At 35.5% G+C, this 19,845-nt stretch overlaps 3 protein-coding genes across 9 annotated transcripts; 1 reads left to right on the forward strand and 2 right to left on the reverse strand.

Moving 5' to 3' along the window:
• Positions 1 to 212: 212 nt before the first annotated feature.
• Positions 213 to 10,211, forward strand: LOC117230435. 3 transcript variants are annotated; one of them, XM_033487884.1, is made up of 3 exons: positions 213 to 578; positions 9,168 to 9,367; positions 9,508 to 10,211. In XM_033487884.1, the coding sequence occupies exon 3, from the start codon at positions 9,551 to 9,553 to the stop codon at positions 9,803 to 9,805; it is 255 nt and encodes an 84-aa protein (XP_033343775.1). In that variant the 5' UTR covers positions 213 to 578; positions 9,168 to 9,367; positions 9,508 to 9,550; the 3' UTR covers positions 9,806 to 10,211. The 3 variants fall into 3 exon arrangements, with proteins under 3 accessions (XP_033343775.1, XP_033343777.1, XP_033343776.1); XM_033487886.1 differs by having other exon boundaries at positions 9,168 to 9,349; XM_033487885.1 differs by lacking the exon at positions 9,168 to 9,367.
• LOC117230434 (max-like protein X) lies at positions 9,961 to 11,893 on the reverse strand. The gene is made up of 5 exons (XM_033487883.1): positions 11,539 to 11,893; positions 11,173 to 11,319; positions 10,709 to 11,088; positions 10,506 to 10,619; positions 9,961 to 10,425 (listed from the first exon to the last, which is right to left on the reverse strand). Exons 1-5 carry the CDS (start codon positions 11,573 to 11,575, stop codon positions 10,369 to 10,371), a joined length of 735 nt encoding a protein of 244 aa, XP_033343774.1. The 5' UTR covers positions 11,576 to 11,893; the 3' UTR covers positions 9,961 to 10,368.
• Positions 11,894 to 12,101: 208 nt separating this feature from the next.
• On the reverse strand, positions 12,102 to 19,345 carry LOC117230433 (F-box only protein 28). Of its 5 annotated transcripts, none has more exons than XM_033487877.1 (7): positions 19,109 to 19,232; positions 18,626 to 19,008; positions 17,165 to 17,444; positions 16,805 to 17,053; positions 16,522 to 16,717; positions 16,045 to 16,406; positions 12,102 to 15,867 (listed from the first exon to the last, which is right to left on the reverse strand). In XM_033487877.1, exons 3-7 carry the CDS (start codon positions 17,405 to 17,407, stop codon positions 15,460 to 15,462), a joined length of 1,458 nt encoding a protein of 485 aa, XP_033343768.1. In that variant the 5' UTR covers positions 17,408 to 17,444; positions 18,626 to 19,008; positions 19,109 to 19,232; the 3' UTR covers positions 12,102 to 15,459. The 5 variants fall into 5 exon arrangements, with proteins under 5 accessions (XP_033343768.1, XP_033343771.1, XP_033343770.1 ...); XM_033487880.1 differs by having other exon boundaries at positions 12,102 to 14,517; positions 15,444 to 15,867; positions 18,626 to 19,223; XM_033487879.1 differs by adding an exon at positions 17,617 to 17,803 and having other exon boundaries at positions 18,626 to 19,223.
• Positions 19,346 to 19,845: the final 500 nt, after the last annotated feature.

Raw genomic sequence — 19,845 nt, forward strand, 5'->3', positions numbered from 1 at the left:
TCTCGCTAGCACAGAGAGCATACCCTTACCAGTAAAAGAGAAAAAGACACGATGGAATCAAAATCGATTTATTCGCATCTTAAACCCTTTTTACCAGAGCACGTCGCATATACGAATCGTTTCAGATTCTATCGCTATGCGTGTCCCTCTTGAGGGAGGAAGACGGTCGCAGAGGGTGTCAGAGGCGGAAACTGTGAGTGTGAGGATGCGCAAGATAAACCGGTCCTGCCCGACAGTCCTCGCGCGACTCTCGTGCTGTGAACATCGCTCGCTCGGCTTCCAATCAAGAACGAGAGTGTCCGAAACACTCGACGACGACGACGACTCGAAACTTTTCTACGATTTACCGTCCAAAGTAACTTTCACCGGCTTCGACACCCTAACCGTTTTCGCGAGATACTTTGTAAGACTTTGCGTAAACGCTGCGAGCTTTCCACCACGGACAACATGAAGAGACCTAACTCGACGCACGTGACGATGGAAATTTTCTCGCCGATGAAAAGTGAGAAAGAAGTGCGGTCAAAGTTTCAAATACGCACTCGCGACGCGAACGAATGAAGAATCTGTCGGAGTAACAGGTCAGTTGATAGGGAGAGAAATTCCAGTGGATACGTTTAGCTCGAGCGATTTTCAAGTAGCTACTTGTTGTATCGGCATATCGGTTGTAGCGTTGGTTGTTCACGATCGTTGTTGGTCACGTGTTGGTTACTGGTCGGATTTTTTTATGGGCAGCAGGGGGTGAGTCAAGTAATTTCGAAAAGATTGAACAGAATTTCGAAAGGAATTAATTTGGTTTAGGCAAAATTTGTTTTGTTATACGTGCTTGAAAGAGCTTGAGACAAGGTTTATCTTGATATTATTCATCTTTGCTCCTTTCTTTTCTCTTTGTTTCTTCTTTTTTGCATTTTTGGTTGGATATAAAGCAGTGCGCAGTTATATATTTATAGTTAGAGTGCTGGAGCGTTAACGGGTAAATGTTTAGTTGAAACTTGAAAAAGTCTGGATAGTTGCTAAGAGGAGTGAAATATGATTAATTAAAGTGGTGTCTAAAATCAATATTTCCGCGATAAAACGTAATTTTCTGTTGGCAGGTAACTTGACTACCTGTTAAATACGCGTTGACGTAATAAATGTAATTACTTTGCTACATACGTACAATTGTTACATAACGATCGATCGATCTTAAGTTCTTGCTACTTTTTGACAAAACGAATCTTCGATCTTCGAGCATTTCGTTTCCCTTTTCTTCCAAAAAGCAGCGACTTCCAGTAAAATTTAGAGAACGAGTCACTCGATGGAAACGAGCAAACTTTCTAAACGAAAATAACAATTTTATGAATATGTACATCAAAATTCTTCTTCGACTTTGAAAAATCTAAATTGCCAAACTATTTGCAACTTCTCTCTGCAAATACTTCTAGGAAACCTGCCAGTTCCTGATAAAATCTATCGAACAAGTTACTCCAAGAACAAATTTCCAAACAATTTTCCAATTCGCACACACCGACTCTCTTACAATTACGAAAAGCTCATTACATTTTCTCACCACACGGTCGTAAAGGAAGCTACACCAACGCTCGATAAAATGCATTCGAGTTCGTTGACCGCCCTGATAATACCTTTTCGAGAGTTGAGAAAGTCAAAATGGTAATTAATGAAACAGACAAACGTCGATATTGCTCGACACTAGAAACGGTGTCGCGAAAACGAAACGGAGCATCGTTAAAACCTGAAGCGTCTTCGAGGTACACCGGGACACCTATCAAAAGGGAAACGATTAATGACCAGCCAGTTGTTGCGATCTCTTTGAAAAGTATGTAAATTCGTACCACAACTGTCTCGGAAAAAGTAAGCGACGACGAGTATACTCGTCAAGCACAAAGCACGTGTGACTGTTGTAACGAAATGTTGAAAAGAATTAAGTTGTAACAAAATCACTGTTGTATCGTTTAATTTTATTACTGACAGAGCTGGTCGTAACGCAAACATTGTCACATTTTTCACGACGAGTATACTCGTCAAGAACAACTAACTGGTGAAAAGAATGAAAACGAGATTGGGCGGCTAGAGACTGTCGAGATCCTTCTAGCAGCGTTCAACGCTGCTATATTTCAACGAATTGAATGAAATTCTCTCGCTGTATGACGCGGCGGAGTATCGCAATTTCGCCGGTGAGTTTACTCGACAGTTCGTGGGAGAAATTTACATGCAAATGGTCGTACTCGGGTCGTCTGCAAAGGAGAAGACGCTTCTCGTCAACGGCTAGCCTCGCGACTGATACGCTGGAAATTGCTGATCCGCGTCACTGGAAAATTTTCAGATGAGTTACATCGTTACGGCTCGAGCGACTGAATCGAGAAGTTTCCGCTTCCGAAGACGAAAAACGAGAAGAGAACGAATGTTAAAAAATATGCTTCGTGCAACATCAGAGGAATAGATGATTATAGAGGAAATCAGCATTTGAATAGGAGAATCTGTACGTCCCGAGATACGTTCTCGTCTCGAGAGATGTAAGGCTGTATCACGTATATGTTTTATCGCCTGCATATCTTGATTTTTTAAGTTTTCGTTCTGATCGTGTCGTTGGAAAAATTTGGTTATACTACTGGATGGCTTAGAAGTTTTAATACGTCTTTTCAATATATTTCTCTGTACTATTTTTGGAACCAACGCGTGTAATGTGCCATTTTGTAACACTTTGTAGCCTCCAATTTGTACTCTTTGATATTACATATTTCATTTGATTGATTAATTGTATTCTGTCTCGTTATTTGTTTGGGAAGGACTATGGAAAAATTGAAAATTCCTGTACCTTCGCGTCGCTAATGGAAGCGAACTTCAAACACTATGAAATTTTCTTTGCCGCTCCTACTGCCTAATTAATGCTGTTTTAAGGACTACAAAGTGACATATTACTTTGTCCATTCGAAAAGATAGCACGATTAATATATTACAAGAATGCACGAAATTATGGACCATTCTACTATATGAACGATCGCGACAATAACAGAATTATTATTGAAACTGCGATTATTTACTGAATATATCGTCCTTAAAATCGAATCTGGTTATAATTTAGTTCAACGAACAATTGATCTTTTATTTAGGGATCAATCGTGCTCCTCGAAATATCCTCCATTTAATAGTAGTATTGGTATTAATTCAAGGACATTCGTAAAGAGGATGACCTTTGTTGATCATCTTCTGCTTCCAAAAGCGTAAAAAAGCAATTCGATCTTCTAATTTTTCTCCAGTTTCTTTATATGCGTTTGAAATGTAACGATAGATATAAAATGCAATTTTTGTGCATTCACGGTCCATGAAACGACAAGCGAGTTAAGACAAGGAGAGACTCGAGTTTCAAAGGAAGAAAAAAGAAGGAAGAATTTCATTACGATCCTTATCTGGCCAGCCTGAATACAAAAGAATGCAAATACACGTGATCTCGTTACGTAGAATATTGTTCTTGACAGAACTGTCTCTTACTCAGACAATTCAATGCGGGATGGACGTGACACTGATCGCCTCTATAATTACTAGTATCCCTGAAAACAATATATACGATATTCTAATCCTTAATAACGTAAATAAGCATCGAACATTATATTCTGTTAATTCCACGAATAGAAGTACTTGAAAATACAAGGAAGAACAATCGTTCATTAAATGGCCTGAAAAATCCAATTATACTGTTATATTAACAATCACGATAACCACGGAATCGTAAGTGAAATTACAATTGTTTATTCAACATAGCGTTGTTAACATCGAATCTCGTTAACGAGAATTCGAATTCAAGTTATCGTAGAATACAGGGAATATATCGTGCTTTTTGTTTCCAATTTTAACGAGGGCCTTTTCAAGGTGATTACACTGTGACCTGTTGCAATACGTTTCTACTTGTTAGCGAAACTACGAATCCGATTATAAATTTTCCCTCCCATTTCAGTCAGTTTAATTGAAACATCGCCGATATTTGCATTCTCGTTACGCTGCTATAATATATTCTTAAATTAAGCGACGCGAACTCGCGCCAACATTTATTATCTTATAGAAATAAATTACAAATAATACAATCAGATACGTTAGAGCCGTCTCGCCAGCCGTCCGAATATTTCGCAACTTTAATTAATCGTGGCTTCGAGAATGAAAAAGAAACGAAAGCTAACCATTATTTCGTTACAGGCGAAATAATAGAGGGTATCGAGGCAAACAATTTTTCAACGGTACAATGCTATTGTTGCGTTTGAAGGCTAGAGTTATAGAAGCTGGTTTGCATGTCAGAATGGTAAATGCTGGGCTGTTAAGTAATATATAGGCTACAGCTATATAGGCTCGTACATAGGAGTAACTGTTCATAAAGGGTGGATAGTTTAACCGATAGTTTAATCGTTCGGGAGAATAATTCAGAATACAACGTGACAAACAGCTACTACGCTTGTACGCATGTAAAATATATACTCGTACGAATATATTTTATTTTCGATGTCGTGAAATATCATTGCATAAACATTCCTGCGAATATCGCATCACACGCGTGCGATTTACAGTTTCTCAGATTCATTTTAATCGTCCATCGTAGTATTATTATCTGTCAGATTTTAAATCAACGAACAAAATTGTAAGGAATTATTAATTCTCATTGAACGCTCATAAGCAAGCGAAATGTTAATTACCGATAGGATCGATACGAATACCTCGTACTTTCCAGTTATTAAAATTACTCTTCCAATGATATTCTACGCGATAAGATCATTAAACTGTTCAAGAATTATTTACAATATAAAATCCACGTAAATACAACATAACATTCGCACAACACGGAATACACAATCGCAAAAAATTCTCTGAAAGTTACAAAATCGATCTCTTTCCCTGCCAGAAAAAAAGAACGAAAAATATAAACAAACTCGAACAGGTGTAACAACACAGAGAAACGTAGTGGATATGATAAACACTGAAGTTTAACGAAGCGCGGTATGCATGTGGAAAAATGGTAACGTGTAATTCGATTCTGGAGGAAGTAGACCGCTGAACTAAATTTTTCCGAGAATTGATCAAACCCATAGAGGATCCATCGAGAAGAAGCGAAACAGAAAAGTGGAGAACAGTTTTCTAATCCGATGAAAGGTATTTTAATGCGCGGAATAAACGCGTGGTGTCCGTCTATTGAAGAGGAACTAGAAGAAAAACGATGGAAGCTTTTTAACGTCCATTTAAACTGCGAAAACATTTCACACGCGACAAGGATCGGAAGCGCAGTGAAAACACGGACAAAATAAGAGGTTCGCAGAGAGACGAGAAATTTTATCTGCTCGCGTTATTCCATTAACATGATGCATTCTTCGTGTTATTACATCGTGTTGTCACCTCCTTCGTATCATTCTGCCTCGCTTTTAATCCGCACGATATCAAGCACGAAACATGCCGCGTCCTTGTTTAAACTTTGCCGACATTGTTAACTATTACCGACTGTCCGTCTTTGTCTTCTCGCATTTTTCACGCAGCGACTTCCTTGTTCCATAAAACATTTCGAAATTTCATTGGGATCAGAATGAAACGCGACTGTGATGATCATATCGGTGAACTTTGAAATCAATTTGAAAATGTATCGAGGCTTATTAATGTAACAAATAATCGACTGTTGAAATATTTTTGTAATCTGTGGGAAATATATATTCGCACAAAATATTTTGCAGCTTCTATATACATTTTCAAATCTGTCTCAAACTGTGATATAACCATAAAAATAATCGATGTCTCGTAACATCTCGCAGGGTTGCTAGTGAAATTCCAAAATATTTCGTATAATATACTTATTAAAATATAATACAACATAATTATAATATATTCTAATGTATATACGAGCTTTCGTATTCACGTAACAAGTTGAACTCGCAACAGAGAACAACTCTGGGATTTAATATCCCAGACATTTGGTTTGAAATTTCACGAACGAAGGATTTCGTGCGGGTAAACGAACGATGTAAATCCTTTGCTAACTGCGGCGGCGTCTCTAACGAGATATGACAATAATTCCACGAGTTAAATTTCCTAACTGCGATCTGAACGCGACGACGTAAACTACGAGTGTAATCCGTTCTAATTAATTAAAGCAACGTTTAACGATAAGGTTCATCGTGACGTTCATCGTCAATCTTACTGCGATGAGGATGAGATTAATTTAAAATTGGTCTGAATTTATCGATCAAGTTGGACGGAAGTGTACCTTTAACGCGAAATTACGAACTTTCCATTGGATTTCATGTGCGTGACATTTTCTTATTTTTATCCTTTTCCAACATTGAGAAAGTTATCAGCTACAGGCGGAATTCGTCTTAATTTATCGGAGGAAAGCTTGGTATTAACTTTGATTTACGAGGCAATATTAGTTGAAGAAAAACAGAGTGGATTAGCGGAAATAGATTTGCCGGTCGACGTGATTTATATTCCAGTTAAATCATTCTCCATCTGTATCGTATTTAATCTTCATAGCGATTGTTACATTAATGGTCCGTTTTATTCTGTTATTCTCCTATCGCTCTTCTAAGAATTTGCAGAAGTGTTTGCTGAAACGCGTTTAAAGTTGAAAGATCTCTTTGTAAACTTGATTTGAAAAATTAGTAACGAAAAGAAAATAAGGTAGAGTGTGGTGGTGGTTAATGCGGAATTTTCATTCGTTTTTTTAAATATCATAGTTACCATTGTAAAAGCTTAAACGTTCTCGTTCGTGTCTTCCCTTGCGTCTTCGACTTTCACTCTGTAAATACTACTCGTTATAATAATTCTGAAAGGAAGTGAAATATAGGTCACCTAGTATTCGCGCAATGATCAAAATTTCTTTCGTAATAGTTAGCTAAATTTTTCAATGCATATCGATATCTCGATGAACAGAGTAAATTAATGAAATATCTTAAGTGTATTTAGAATTACACGTTATGTATTTTAAAGAGCAAAGATGAAGATAGGAAACGTAAAATTACGTACATACGCGTCCTTGTTATTTTAACGAGCTGCTATCTCGTGTTATCGAAAAACAACAACGATAAATAAGTGATAAGTTGGTACAGAATTATTCACAAGATCTTAATTAACGCCTTGATTCTATATAATTCATTTTAACGTCATAATGAAAAGATCTGAATTTGAATGGGCCCAAATGTGTTATTACACATGGGGTCGGATATTTTATCGTATAATTATCATACTATAGGGGCAGACCGGTCTGCATTGAAAATCACGGTAATTATTATCGACGACCGAAGTTATACTGCAGCTCTGTACCTGTGTAGTCGTTAGCCACAGACAGCATGCTCCCTTGTACGTCGATTATTCGATGAATACACAGTAATCGATTAATTGTCTGCATAAACATACTCGCAGTAGCAGAAATTGCAAAATAGTGGTCCTGCTGTATACGGGTTGACCGACGCGACGAGAAAATTACATTTCTAGGCAATTTCGAGAAATAATTTCAATTCCAGACGCCAACGATATTATTATTTTCCGCTGTATAGAATAATAATTTAGTCAAAATACTCTGGACTGTTAAATAATCTGATAGAAAATAATATTAATTACATGCTAATTTCTTATCGCTCGTAGTGTGTTATTATAATTAGGTAAAAGTCAGATCATTAATTATATAGCTTGAATAATTACACGTATTATCTGTTATTCCACTATTCTACTATTATTTAAGAAATCCTCTAACATTTCTTTAAAACCAATCGTACTGCAAATTAAAAAATGTTACCAATTAAATCGAACCAGTTAATGAGATTGAATTTCAGTAAATAATACATTTTCCCGCGAATCTTAGAACATACGATTTCCCGGTTATTCCAAGGACTATGTTAGATGTATGCAGTAGAGTTTGTACGAAGTTTCAGCGACAGACTTTTCTTTGATATTAAATTAAGAGATTTTGTAAAACATGAAGGTAAAGCGAATAAAAGGGCACGGAAACTTTGAGCATCCGACCGAGTCTTCCTTCGTTCTAAACTTTGAAGTAACACGCATGAGAAAGTGTATGACTAACGTAACGTCAAGTTCATTTTCTAAACAACGAATGCACCCTCCTCCCTGAAAGTTATATTACTTGCTAGAATTCGTTTATGGAATAATGTAAACGAAATCTTTACTTAAAAAAAAAAAAAAAGAACTTTCGTTTAGACCAGAAGAACAGTAAAAGAAAAAAGGGAAGTACACGTACAATACATTAAAAACTTTCTCGTAGCAAAAAGAAAATTACAACACGTGTACGTGATTATTTCTAGGCTGATAGCAGGTAAATACGAACTTGCCCGATGTAATTCGCTGCTTTTTCTTACAAAGAAGAAAAGATTACAGATATGATACTCGAGTTAAAATTATATCTTCCCCAAGGAATTCTGTCTTTCTTAAGTTTTCTGCATCTATTGGAGCGAAGATTAAACACATATTTCTGCAAGGAGATCCGCAAATTGCAATGATTATTTATTCATCCGTCATAAAACGTTAATACGGCCAGCACGACAAAACTTCGATAGCAGAACCGATTGTAACAGAAAATGTTTTAGAATTAACGATATTTGACAGATTTTTATCGCACGATCTCTCGCTTCGTTAGGTTCTTGTAAAACGAATGTGATCATAAGGATTTTATTGAGTCGAAGCAAGAGTTTCATCATAAAATCGCTGCCTCTCCGAAGACGAGAATGAGAAATTGCAACGGAAGCTTCTTCAGAGGTATACATATTCCGATCGTTTTTCACCGATCATACTGCCAATAAGAGACAAGATATTGTTTCATAAGAAACATACGCAGCCCGTATGAGATTTTTCATCCTCTAAATTAAGCTCAATATGGAACACTCATACGGGAGTAATCCGCTCAACGATTTTTCGCACGTACGTGACTATCCAGGAATAAATTGGATTATATGAAGCATGGATTGATCCTCTTGTTTCGTACCCAGGAATCTCCTTTTTTTAAGAAGAAGACAGATTTCCATATGAGAACATTTTTTCGTCTGTTTTATATATAATATATAAATGTCCGATGTATGTATACAAATCTTTTCCTTTTTCTAAAAAGACAAATAAAGAATAGGATAAGCAATTACGATTGACGATTTAATATTTTGTTGCTAATTGCATCATTTCTTTTCTTTTCTTTTTAATAGACTACGCTCTGGACTCAACTATTCAATATCAAAGAATTGAACATCGAATAGAACAGTGGTGAAGAATGACTATTCTGCTCACGTGCTACCTATAGAAAAATCGTGATGTATTCAAACGTCCTACGAATTCATTTTCACTGAAAATTATTTAAATTCTTCAGACCAACCCTGGTGATTTATTCGTAAGAATTGAAAATCAGGTCACGAGTTACATGTATTCATATTAAAAGTTAGATAGTACAACATTGAAGATTGTGTTGTGACAATTGCCCTTAGAAATTAAAAAATAATGTATAATATTTTCTAATGAAAATTTGATTTGAATAAATTTCTGTTGCAGATGGTGTAAACATTAGCTAACAAAACACTATCCGATATATAACATGGGGGACGAAATTTCGATATTCTTAGTGGTGATTCTTGCAATTGGCGGTTTAATGATGATGAGCGCATTGCTAGCCTGCTACGCGTGTATCTTCCGAGATCTCTGCTGTAGACCAGAGGACAGATCAAAAAGGAGACGTGCCCAGAGCCCTCACCATGAACCTGATGATCCTAACAGACCCAGATTGGAGGCAATGCTATTAAACGATATTACGCAAGGAGAAAGTATGCCTACTGAATCTGAGAAAGTTTAATCAAAAGAAACTATACGCGATATGAAATTTATATCAAGGATTAACTTCTTGAACGTAAATCGATAATCTTAGGAGAAAACTAATCAAACAGAAAATAGGAGCATTTAAAGAATATGTCGTTCACGTTTTTCATTAATGATTGTAAATACGACGTATAAACGAACATAATTTCATTTTTATTTCAAACTATTCTATGTTGCAGATTAATGTACTATGTACATATTCAAATACATTTATATATGTATATACATACATTGTGTATTATATATATGCAGCAAACATCATGTAATAAAAAATCTCTGTTAAAAATATTTAACATAGTTTGGTCACCAACAAACGGCATGCCATATTATATGGCTGTGTCTACATCTATAATATTAATATATAAAATAAATTTCTATTTGTATTTCTCGCACAATCATTATGCTACCCGCATTGCGTATAACAACACACATACTCCCATCCTTTCTGGTAACTCTACTTAATAATTGGTCTAAGTACCCGCGAAAATGTTTTAGGTTTGAAATATTGTGCAACCACAAATGGTCTAATAATATATTCGACTAGCTGATTTGGCTATTAAGTTGTTGGAGTACGGATAGTACTACTTCGCGCAAAGTCTGAAATATTTGAATTATGTTTATTAAATGGTGTATGTTTATTACCAGAAAGATGATAATTTGAGAAATAACTTACTTACCTGAGGTTTACAATGTTCCTCTAACCAACTGAATACGCATCCAGATAATTCTGCAAAATTTGCTACTGAAATATTATTGAATGTTTGAAACAAACGATCCATGATTGCCTGAAACTATAACAATAAATAGTGGAGTATTCTCAAGATAAAATAGTTCAAAACTTAATTTTATGGAATGATTAAATTGTATAGTTTAATCTTACCACTTGGAATTTGGTTTCATCGGATACTCGCATTTCTGCATGACCTGGTTGGGTCTGGTGCGCTTTCACAATCTGCTCATAATTAGCTTGCATGATACGTAAGGCAACAACTTCTTTTCTCAGTGCATTACGTTCTTCTTCCTGCTTTTTCTTTTGTTGCAACAAGAATTGTATATAATCAATGGATTTTTGAAGTACGGTAGCCTTGGAAAGTTTATAACCCGAAGAATCAGTATGTTGGCAAGTAGGAACCAAATCTTGAAGAGAATCATATCCCTTCTTGATAGCATCTCTCCTTTTCTGTTCTGCCTGTGTATGAGCCTCTCTCCTGCGTTCTTTGTAACTTATGGTTGAATTTTTATTATCACTATCTTCATCTTCTGCAATTAATTTCATTAAATTTACTTGTAAATTATTGCTATATTTTAAATAGTTTATTCTCACAAATTATTTTACTTCGTTACCTGTATTATGAGCAGATGAGGATGGTGTATTCACTGACCCGGTACTACTGCAACGGGAAAAAGTATATTTTTCTGTAGGACTAGATGGTTCCAGCTTCATATCGCTATCTCCTCCTATATTACCTCCACTGCGCATTGCTAAATTTGCTGTTTCCATAAAATACATCAAATATAATTTGCAATATTACATTTCAATATGGAACAAATCGCTTACATTTTAGAATAAGGAAACGTTTAAAACAGAAAATAATACGTTAAAACCATTAAACAATAACGCATAATATCAGATAATATCAAATGAAAGCAAGATAATGTGGTAAAGCACAAATTGATAAAACTAAAGATATAAATTATGATTCCACTCACAGATTTCGTATCTATCTTTGTGCAATGTATCTGCCATCGTGTCAACGATTTATTTGTTGGAAAGGAAGAAATCGAATGTAATTAGAACGCGCACGTGGGAAGGTTACAACACAGTTGTAACAAATAAGATATGCCAAAAATATATCGTAACAAATCACGGATATCCATAAAGATTCGATCGATAAATTATCACATTAACGAACACACACTGACTTCGAGAGACTTCTTATGTCTATCAGAAACACGATCACGATTCCATAATAAACATCATTTCGTAACGATAACGTTATTGTCTGTGGATACTGCCATCTTCGACGGAAATCCAACTGTTGAGAGAATAGTCGACAGTGGAACAAGCAGGGTCGCCACCTATCGAAACAAAGATAGTACAAACTGTCAAACGAAGCCACGTGCTCGCCTAGCAGACGAAAATGAAAGTCAAGGTTGCATTAGACCAATCGGAACAGTCAACCATCAACTTTCAATCGGAGCAAGTTTAATATCTTTGCTCTATTTCTTTCCTTTTTATATATAATCAAAATAGAATGCATTCACAAGAGTACTTCTTTTTATGTTAAATTACGTTTATTATAAGGTGTATCTAATATATATATTTACAATCGCTTTAATACACGTAAAATCATTTATGATAACTCATTTTTTTTCGGCGGTACGACGTTTCGGGCCGTAACGCTGGCAATTATATTCCTATACACTTCCTCCTCATATGTGTAAATTTTCAAAGTACACGTATATGGTATTCTCCTTCGTAAATTGCTTATTGTGTACTTGTGACCCGGAGACCATTCAACCTGCTAATACACAGATATACTGCAAACAAACCATGGTCCTCGGATTTTTTTAATCATGATGAATGAAAATCGACAAATTATCGTTTCTGTGCTCGCATTGTTAACAATGCACAGTACTACTAATTAGGAAATTATTCTACCTCTAAATTGTGTATTCATTGTTATATTCGATTGTATATCCTTAGTAGATTCATATATGTAGTACACAACGCTACATTTGTATCGTTCGGGGACGGATAATGTCGGAAAGCCGATGACTGTTAAACTATTTTAAGACCATAAACTGGCAATGTGTATCATCGGAAGTGTAAATATTTCAGTGGGAGTACATTTAGTTATTGATTCATAAATACAATTCTTCTGAAGACTGTATACAGGATGCTGTTACATTCAGGGGCCTAGATTATATTCACGTAAAATGTGACTCTCGTTACACAGTTTTCTTTCATATTTTCATTCGTTCGTGTTTCTCTTCTTTTTTTTCTTTTTTATCGTTTTTCGTTCCTCTTACTATTTAATCCGTCAAAACGTATTACTATTCGCGATAATAAGCATACAATGCAAGCATTTCGAAATTTCCGACACAGTGACTTAATTACGCCCGCCCCCGCAATCCTATTCAACATAACATTAAGTAAAATTCACACATTTTTTCATTTTTATTTCATTTCTTGAGTTTTCTTTTTCAATCATTTCTTTCGTAGCCAGAAACGCCCTACATGTATTTTATTTGAATAAAGGTCACTTTCCCGCAGTTAAATCGATAAAGCATCACATCGTAAATTCTCATTAAGTTTGAATTTAGTATTTTTAATATATATATATATCACGCGCGCTTACATTTCTCTCGCACAATTTCTCACATACATGCATGTTCGTGACGTACTCATCCCGTCCGTTCGCTAAGTTCATTTTTTCCCACCTTTTTTTTCTCCTAATTAATTTTCGACATCGATAAAAAATTATATATATTTCGATAATTATTTCATCATTAATTAATTATTATATCTTATTGTTCCATTAAAGTTTAAACTAAACTGTTCTGTGTGGTATGCATATCCTGGCAAGTACCGCACTCATATATATATATTTATATATTTATAATAAAGTATCATTTTTACTTATTATCAGTATCCTTTATATTTATTACTAGAATCATGAATTGATGATTCATGACTCTACATGTCTCACAATATTTCAAACTACAATTCTTTAAGATTAATTAGGATTGGTGCAAATAATATTAATCAATTGAATCTACGCAGTCCGATCATCGAGCATCGCGCACGGTAGTCCGTCCGACTTTAAAAGAAATTGCATAATCACGAACTTTTTTTATTGATCTGATTTAATAACTATTGATCTCAATAATCATTCACTCCTTTCTCTGGCATTGTATTTTTTCACTTTTTTGTAAGAACGTGGGGTGAAATTTGTAATTACTCTTTTAGTCGATATGACTGATAAATTAAGAAACTGATGTTTGGAAAATGTTTTTAAAAATAATCTGATAATAATTTTCCTATAAATAATTGATCCTATAAATTATTTCCTAGCGCTATTAATATTGCAATATACACCATCTTGTGAAGAAACTCACATGTTTGAACGATGGCGAGTTGAAAACAAAATAACATCCATTATGATATTTCAACATATTTCCACCTTCTCCCTAACCTCGTATTTTTTTAAGGCTCACAAAACTTCATATTATTACAAATGTTTTGATTTCGTCTAGGGTGAGCTGCTCTATTAAATTAATCTTTTTAATTACACGTACGTGCTTTAACAGCCAAGAAAGAACATAAATTGATATATCACATGTCATTATGCAAAAGCAATTCAGCTTTCAAAACCTTTGACTTTTCTATTCATTTTGAGGCTTGAATTGATAACACAACATGGTGCGCAAACCATTTTCATAGAAAAATTATTTTTCTTTTGTTTTCCTTTTTTTGTTGTTTAATTGAGCAGACTTAGATAAATTAGACAGAAATTGATATGAATATTGATGAACTTGGAGTACCTGCGCGAACTAGTCTCATTCAGTCCTCTCAGGTACTTATTCATTGATACTGCGAAAGAAAATTTGCTAGAATCATGTCTAATGTCCACTCGAAATTTTATACAAAAATTTCTACAAAGACAAGAATATCCTCTTGCCTACCTGAAACAAAATTCATCAAATTTGATAATTTTTGTTCAATTCAGAATTGTAACAAATAGTAAAGTACACAGAAAGATGAATTTTCGCGACTTGAATAGAAAGAATATATTTTTTCCTTTGTTCGATTATCAAATTTTCCATTTCTGTATTTGTTCTTGTGTATTGTCTAGTAGGTATTAAATTAAGTTGTTAAGGACAAAATATTACGACAATAAAATTATGTTAGAAACGTTTAGAAAGTAAATAATAAATCAGTGCATGATTTGTAATCAAGGAATACAGAAGGTGAATTCTTGCTTGTCGCCGTATGACATTTAATCTGCTCTATTAGCGTGATATTATTGTAAAATAAACATTTTATGCAAAATTCAACCCTTCCGTTCTCCTTGTATATACCGTCACGATAATAATAATAATTAAACGGGTTCGAAAAAAGTAGCGCTCTTGTTGCTTTACGAACGACACGAATGATCAGCTATCATTTAGAATATTTGTAGACGCCACGGTGTGTGACAAATCCGTCCGTAATAAAATAGGAAAATTAATCGCGTCAATTCCCTTCGCGCGGTAACCAACATGGCTAGAATTTGTCAAAACGAGGCTCGTTGCGCGAAATGCAGGACGTTCAGGAAAGAATTTTGTACTTTTCTAACAAGGAGAGGCACGAGGTATAACACTGATTTTTCGATCAGCTTTTGTGTAATGATAGAACTGGAAATATTAATCATTTGTCCGCAAAATCGAGTACTATATTTCAATATTTTAAAATCCATCATTACGAAAAAGCTTATAGAAAAATTAGCATCGCGCCCCAGTATCTCTCTTTGTAAGATCATTCGCTCGCTAGCGTAAAGGAACATGTTACTCCAAATAGAAAGACCTTTTTCAAGAACCCAGTAAAGATGTTTACACAGATATTTTTGTACCATGATCAGTATCGATTTATATCTTCGAGCGTTTAACCTGGCGTGACTTGGCAGTACGACGAGGTTTCTTCCCAGCGTCACTCGGTGCTTCCTCTGTGGTGGATTTCCGTTTTGAAAGTAGTGAAGGCACAGGAGCCTTTGGTGGTGCCATTTCCACGGTTGGTTGTGGCGGCGCTGGTGGTGGTGGTGACGATGGTTGTTGTGTAACTGGTGGTTGTGGTGCCACTTCGGTAAGGCTCTGTGCATCCGCTATGGGAATGAAGTCTAATCCTTCATCAAGCGTTTCTGGTAATACACCTTGATTTGTTAAAGCTTGTAAATCCTCCGTTGGGACTAACACAGATTGCCCACAGACTACACATACGGGTATCGCCGGAGACTTAGATCGCCAATACTGAAGCTCTGTTTTACACTTGTTCAATTCCTACACAATATACAATCACAATTTCATAAACTATGAAGTAATAGAGAAACATACGAATGATTAGAAATTTCATTTTGGATTTTAGATATGTTCAACTAATATTTTTAGCCAGACTAGCACATATCTTTTCTGTTGTGTGTTATTTCTTACAAGTACTAAGAGTACCTTAGTAAATACCTGTAGGAGTGTGCTAAATTTACGGGAGGTTTCCTCGTTCTTCTTGTCGTTTTCATCAAGACGTGTAGCATATTCAACAATCTGTTTCTGTTGTTCTGCTATCTTTGCTTTGCAATTCCTCAAATCTCTACGCATTAATGTTAGTTGACTATTATATCGCTTCATGCCTTGTTTAATTTTACGAATCCGTTTTCGTAACACCATATTCGACTGTGGAGGTGACACATTAGACTCTAAGAGACCGGGCTCATCTGAAGAGTGTGGGGGGGAACCTTCTCCACTATTGCTTCCTGATTTACCAGTTCCAACAGCTAAAGGTGCAGAGTCTAGGCACATGAATGGCTTGTTCACATTACTAGAAGCTGTAACATTTAAATAAATCGTATACGAAAACGTACAATTAAAAGCAAAAATTACTATATAAAGCAATTCATTAATTTCGTTTTAAGAAACTTAAAATTTGTGTTGTTTGCTCACAGGAGAATGTCCCAGCAAGATCTAAGAAATCTGCTCCAAAGTAGGGAATTTCTGGTAATGTTGGTTCAATACGTTCTTTAAAGTACTCCATAGCCATAGTACTTAAATCAAACAACTCATCTGTAACTTTGTATGGTCTGGCTAATTTTGGAGTAACTCTTATATAATGTAAAATACGATTAACTTCATCTAAAATCTGAAATATAATTAAAAATTGGAACTTATATAAATTTGTATATTGCATATTTTTGTTTTTGTAACTAGCAAGAAGAACTTCATTTACCTCTCCAGGAAAAAAACAACAATGTTTACGTTCAATGTGCTTTCCAAAACTCATTTGGAGCAAGGTAAGACGCATATGAAGGGTTTCAATAATATCTGATTCACAAGCTAATGGGTGATTACGGCGTGCAGATTCACGCCTTGGCATCTGTGCTTTAATTGCCTGAAAACGATTCAACATTTGTGCCTGAAGCTTTTGAAAAGTAGAATTCAATATTGATCCACAAACACGATCCATCTGATGACAAACCTACAAAAAATAAATGTAAGATGAACATATATTTCTTATAAACATCAAGAAAACATCGTGTATAAAATTTTACAAGTTATATAACCATTTCATCCCATGACTTTGACTTACAGGACGTAAATGAGCCACTGTATTATAGTCCAAATAACTAAAAATCTTGTCAAGGATTTCAACTGGTAAATCAAGGAGGTTTAAATTACTATAAGGAGGTGGCTCCGAAACAGATGGTCCGGTATATGAGCTAGTCATTGCTACAGATTGTTGTCTTCTGGATGAATTCACATCTGTAACTTCAGCAGCCGGCCCACCTCCATTACTTCCACCCATACTACTTGACTGACGAGTTGACACCATAATTTTGGTACTTTTAGCTGATCAACTCCACCAAAATCTAAAATCAAAATTCATTATGAGTAAAAATTATCTTTATACAAAAATTATTATCAGAATATATAAAGAAAAAGGATAGGAGAATATCCATTTGAACTCAGTGGTGTTAGAAAATAATATATTCATAATGTAATAAAAGGATAGTATGGTTAATGATACTGTAAACAATATACCTGTTAACAGATAAATTGCACTTAAAAAATCACTAACTTCAAAACAAATTATGCTCATATACATGCACAGATTCTTCCAGTATTTTCAAAGAACACTACAGTTGCATTGCTTGAATAAACAATTAGATTTTATTCTGACATTCATTTATTTACACCAATTGCTCAATTGTAAAATTTCTCAAGCTTACTAAAAATTATCAATTCGAATAATATTAAATCAACCATGAGAAAAAATGTTATTTTCTATAACGCTAAATATAACAAAATTTCCCGCTGGTGCAGTTTTATGCTTTCCCAGAAGAAATTCCGAAAAACCAAATAACCAAGAACGATCGTGTTAAAAGAAACACGTAAGATTTTGATACGATGAAATATCTACGTGATAGTGAGAAAAGACAAATTCGTAATGTAACCTAGGGTCTTGAAGATTCACGTATGCCTCGGTTATTTTCATCGGTTCTCAAAGGACGAAAAACAACGAACGTTAGCAAAGGTGAAAGCAAAAAAATCCAAGAAAAAAGTTGAAACAAAATGGAAACTAAAATTCCCGAGATCGGACTGGAAGCTCCTCCAAGAGGAATCAAACTGACGAATTGAAAAAGGTACCTGAATGGTATGCGACTAGCGACCAGTTTAGCAACGGACGAGTACTTGGTGCATCGGAGGTACGAGTGTGACTGCCGAATATCTTGGTCGAATTGTATGTACGATAACCAAGAAATGAAAAATACAGGTAGATAGGCATAAACAGGAGATATCTATGCTCACTACTGTAACGAGATGGCCGTTGCGTGTTATGCACACAGTCACGACAAAGTTATACAAAGCCCGATGGAAACAAACAGAGGGAAACCGGGTGACCGTGCGCAATCGATGCATCTATGACTTTTCTATCTTTCAATGAAATAGTCGAGGAAATTGTATGTATTTTTAAACGTAAACCAATAAGAAGGATCATCGTGAGAATATGAAAAGAATGAATCGAACGAAGTGGAGGAAGATCACATACCCCCTGTTAAACGACGAAAAGCAATCACTGTATTCGCGTTGGTGTTTTCAGCGACATTTTGACGGAGATCCCTTCCTTCTCCTCACGACCCCTGCTTTAACGCTCTCGTTCTCACTTCGTTTCACTATCGAAGCTTTCTCGTTTCGTCTCAAGTATCCCTATCACTCTCGTTCGTTCCTGCTTTTCTATATACCTCTCTCTTTCCGTCTTACATTGAATATAACTCGTGTAACTATGGCGCACTCACACACGTATAATCCGTACCCGGAAAAAAGCCCGCGCGTGCAGCGAAGAAGAAATGCTTCTTTTCCGTTACTTATCTCGGGACCTGTTTTCTCTCTTTCACCTTCAGAAAATCACCATCGAGTGCATCGGCTTTGGGTCTATAAATACCAGAATAAAGGATAACGATGTCACTATCTTACGAAGCTGTCTTGCTTGCAAACAAGGTTCGGTTAAACGAGACAAATTCTTATTATTTACTTTCTCTCTTTTTTTTTTAATGTGTATATGGTTTGGTTCTATTGGTGCGAATCAGCTTAGTTTCGCATGGCTACAATCAAGATCAGCGCACAATCAACGCCGACGTCGACGATGACGACTATCGCGACGACGACGGCGACCAAATGTACATGTGTGTATCCCGTAGTATCGTCACTTCGTTCAACGGTTTCTCACATTTCGTGAAAACTTACCCACCGACACACGAACGATTCTTGATTGGTCGACTGACAGGCTAGTTCGCAACGCACACTATTCCAACAGCACTGTAATGGCTACTCCACAATCTGTGAAGGTAAGGATCACTCTGAGCGGTAGATGTACCCATACCTATAGTAGCGTCGTGTATAGGAGAGAAACTCGTAAAAATTTTCATCTTCGAAGCTACGCCAGCGACATCTATAGATTGCGCCAATCAAGAAAAGGGCGCGTAATTTAAATTTGAAAAGGGTGCCAGCCCCATAACCAGGGTTATGTGATCCGATTTGGAATTTCGATTAATGTTGGAAGTGAAACGTACGTATTATTAAAACATTATAATTGATCTAAGCTCAAATGCAGTAAATAATAATTTCTTTTGTTTTTTTTATAGGAATGCGTTTAGATGATTAACATCCTAATTTAATGTATATCGAACATTATGTAAATATTAAACTATTAATAACAATGTAAAGAAGAGAAAAACAAAAGGTAAAAAATTTGTTGTTTAAATTTTGGTC

This window comes from Bombus vosnesenskii, unplaced genomic scaffold (genome assembly GCF_011952255.1).
Source record: "Bombus vosnesenskii isolate JDL3184/JDL3185 unplaced genomic scaffold, Bvos_JDL3184-5_v1.1 scf7180000013267, whole genome shotgun sequence".
Classification (NCBI taxonomy): Eukaryota; Metazoa; Arthropoda; class Insecta; order Hymenoptera; family Apidae; genus Bombus; species Bombus vosnesenskii.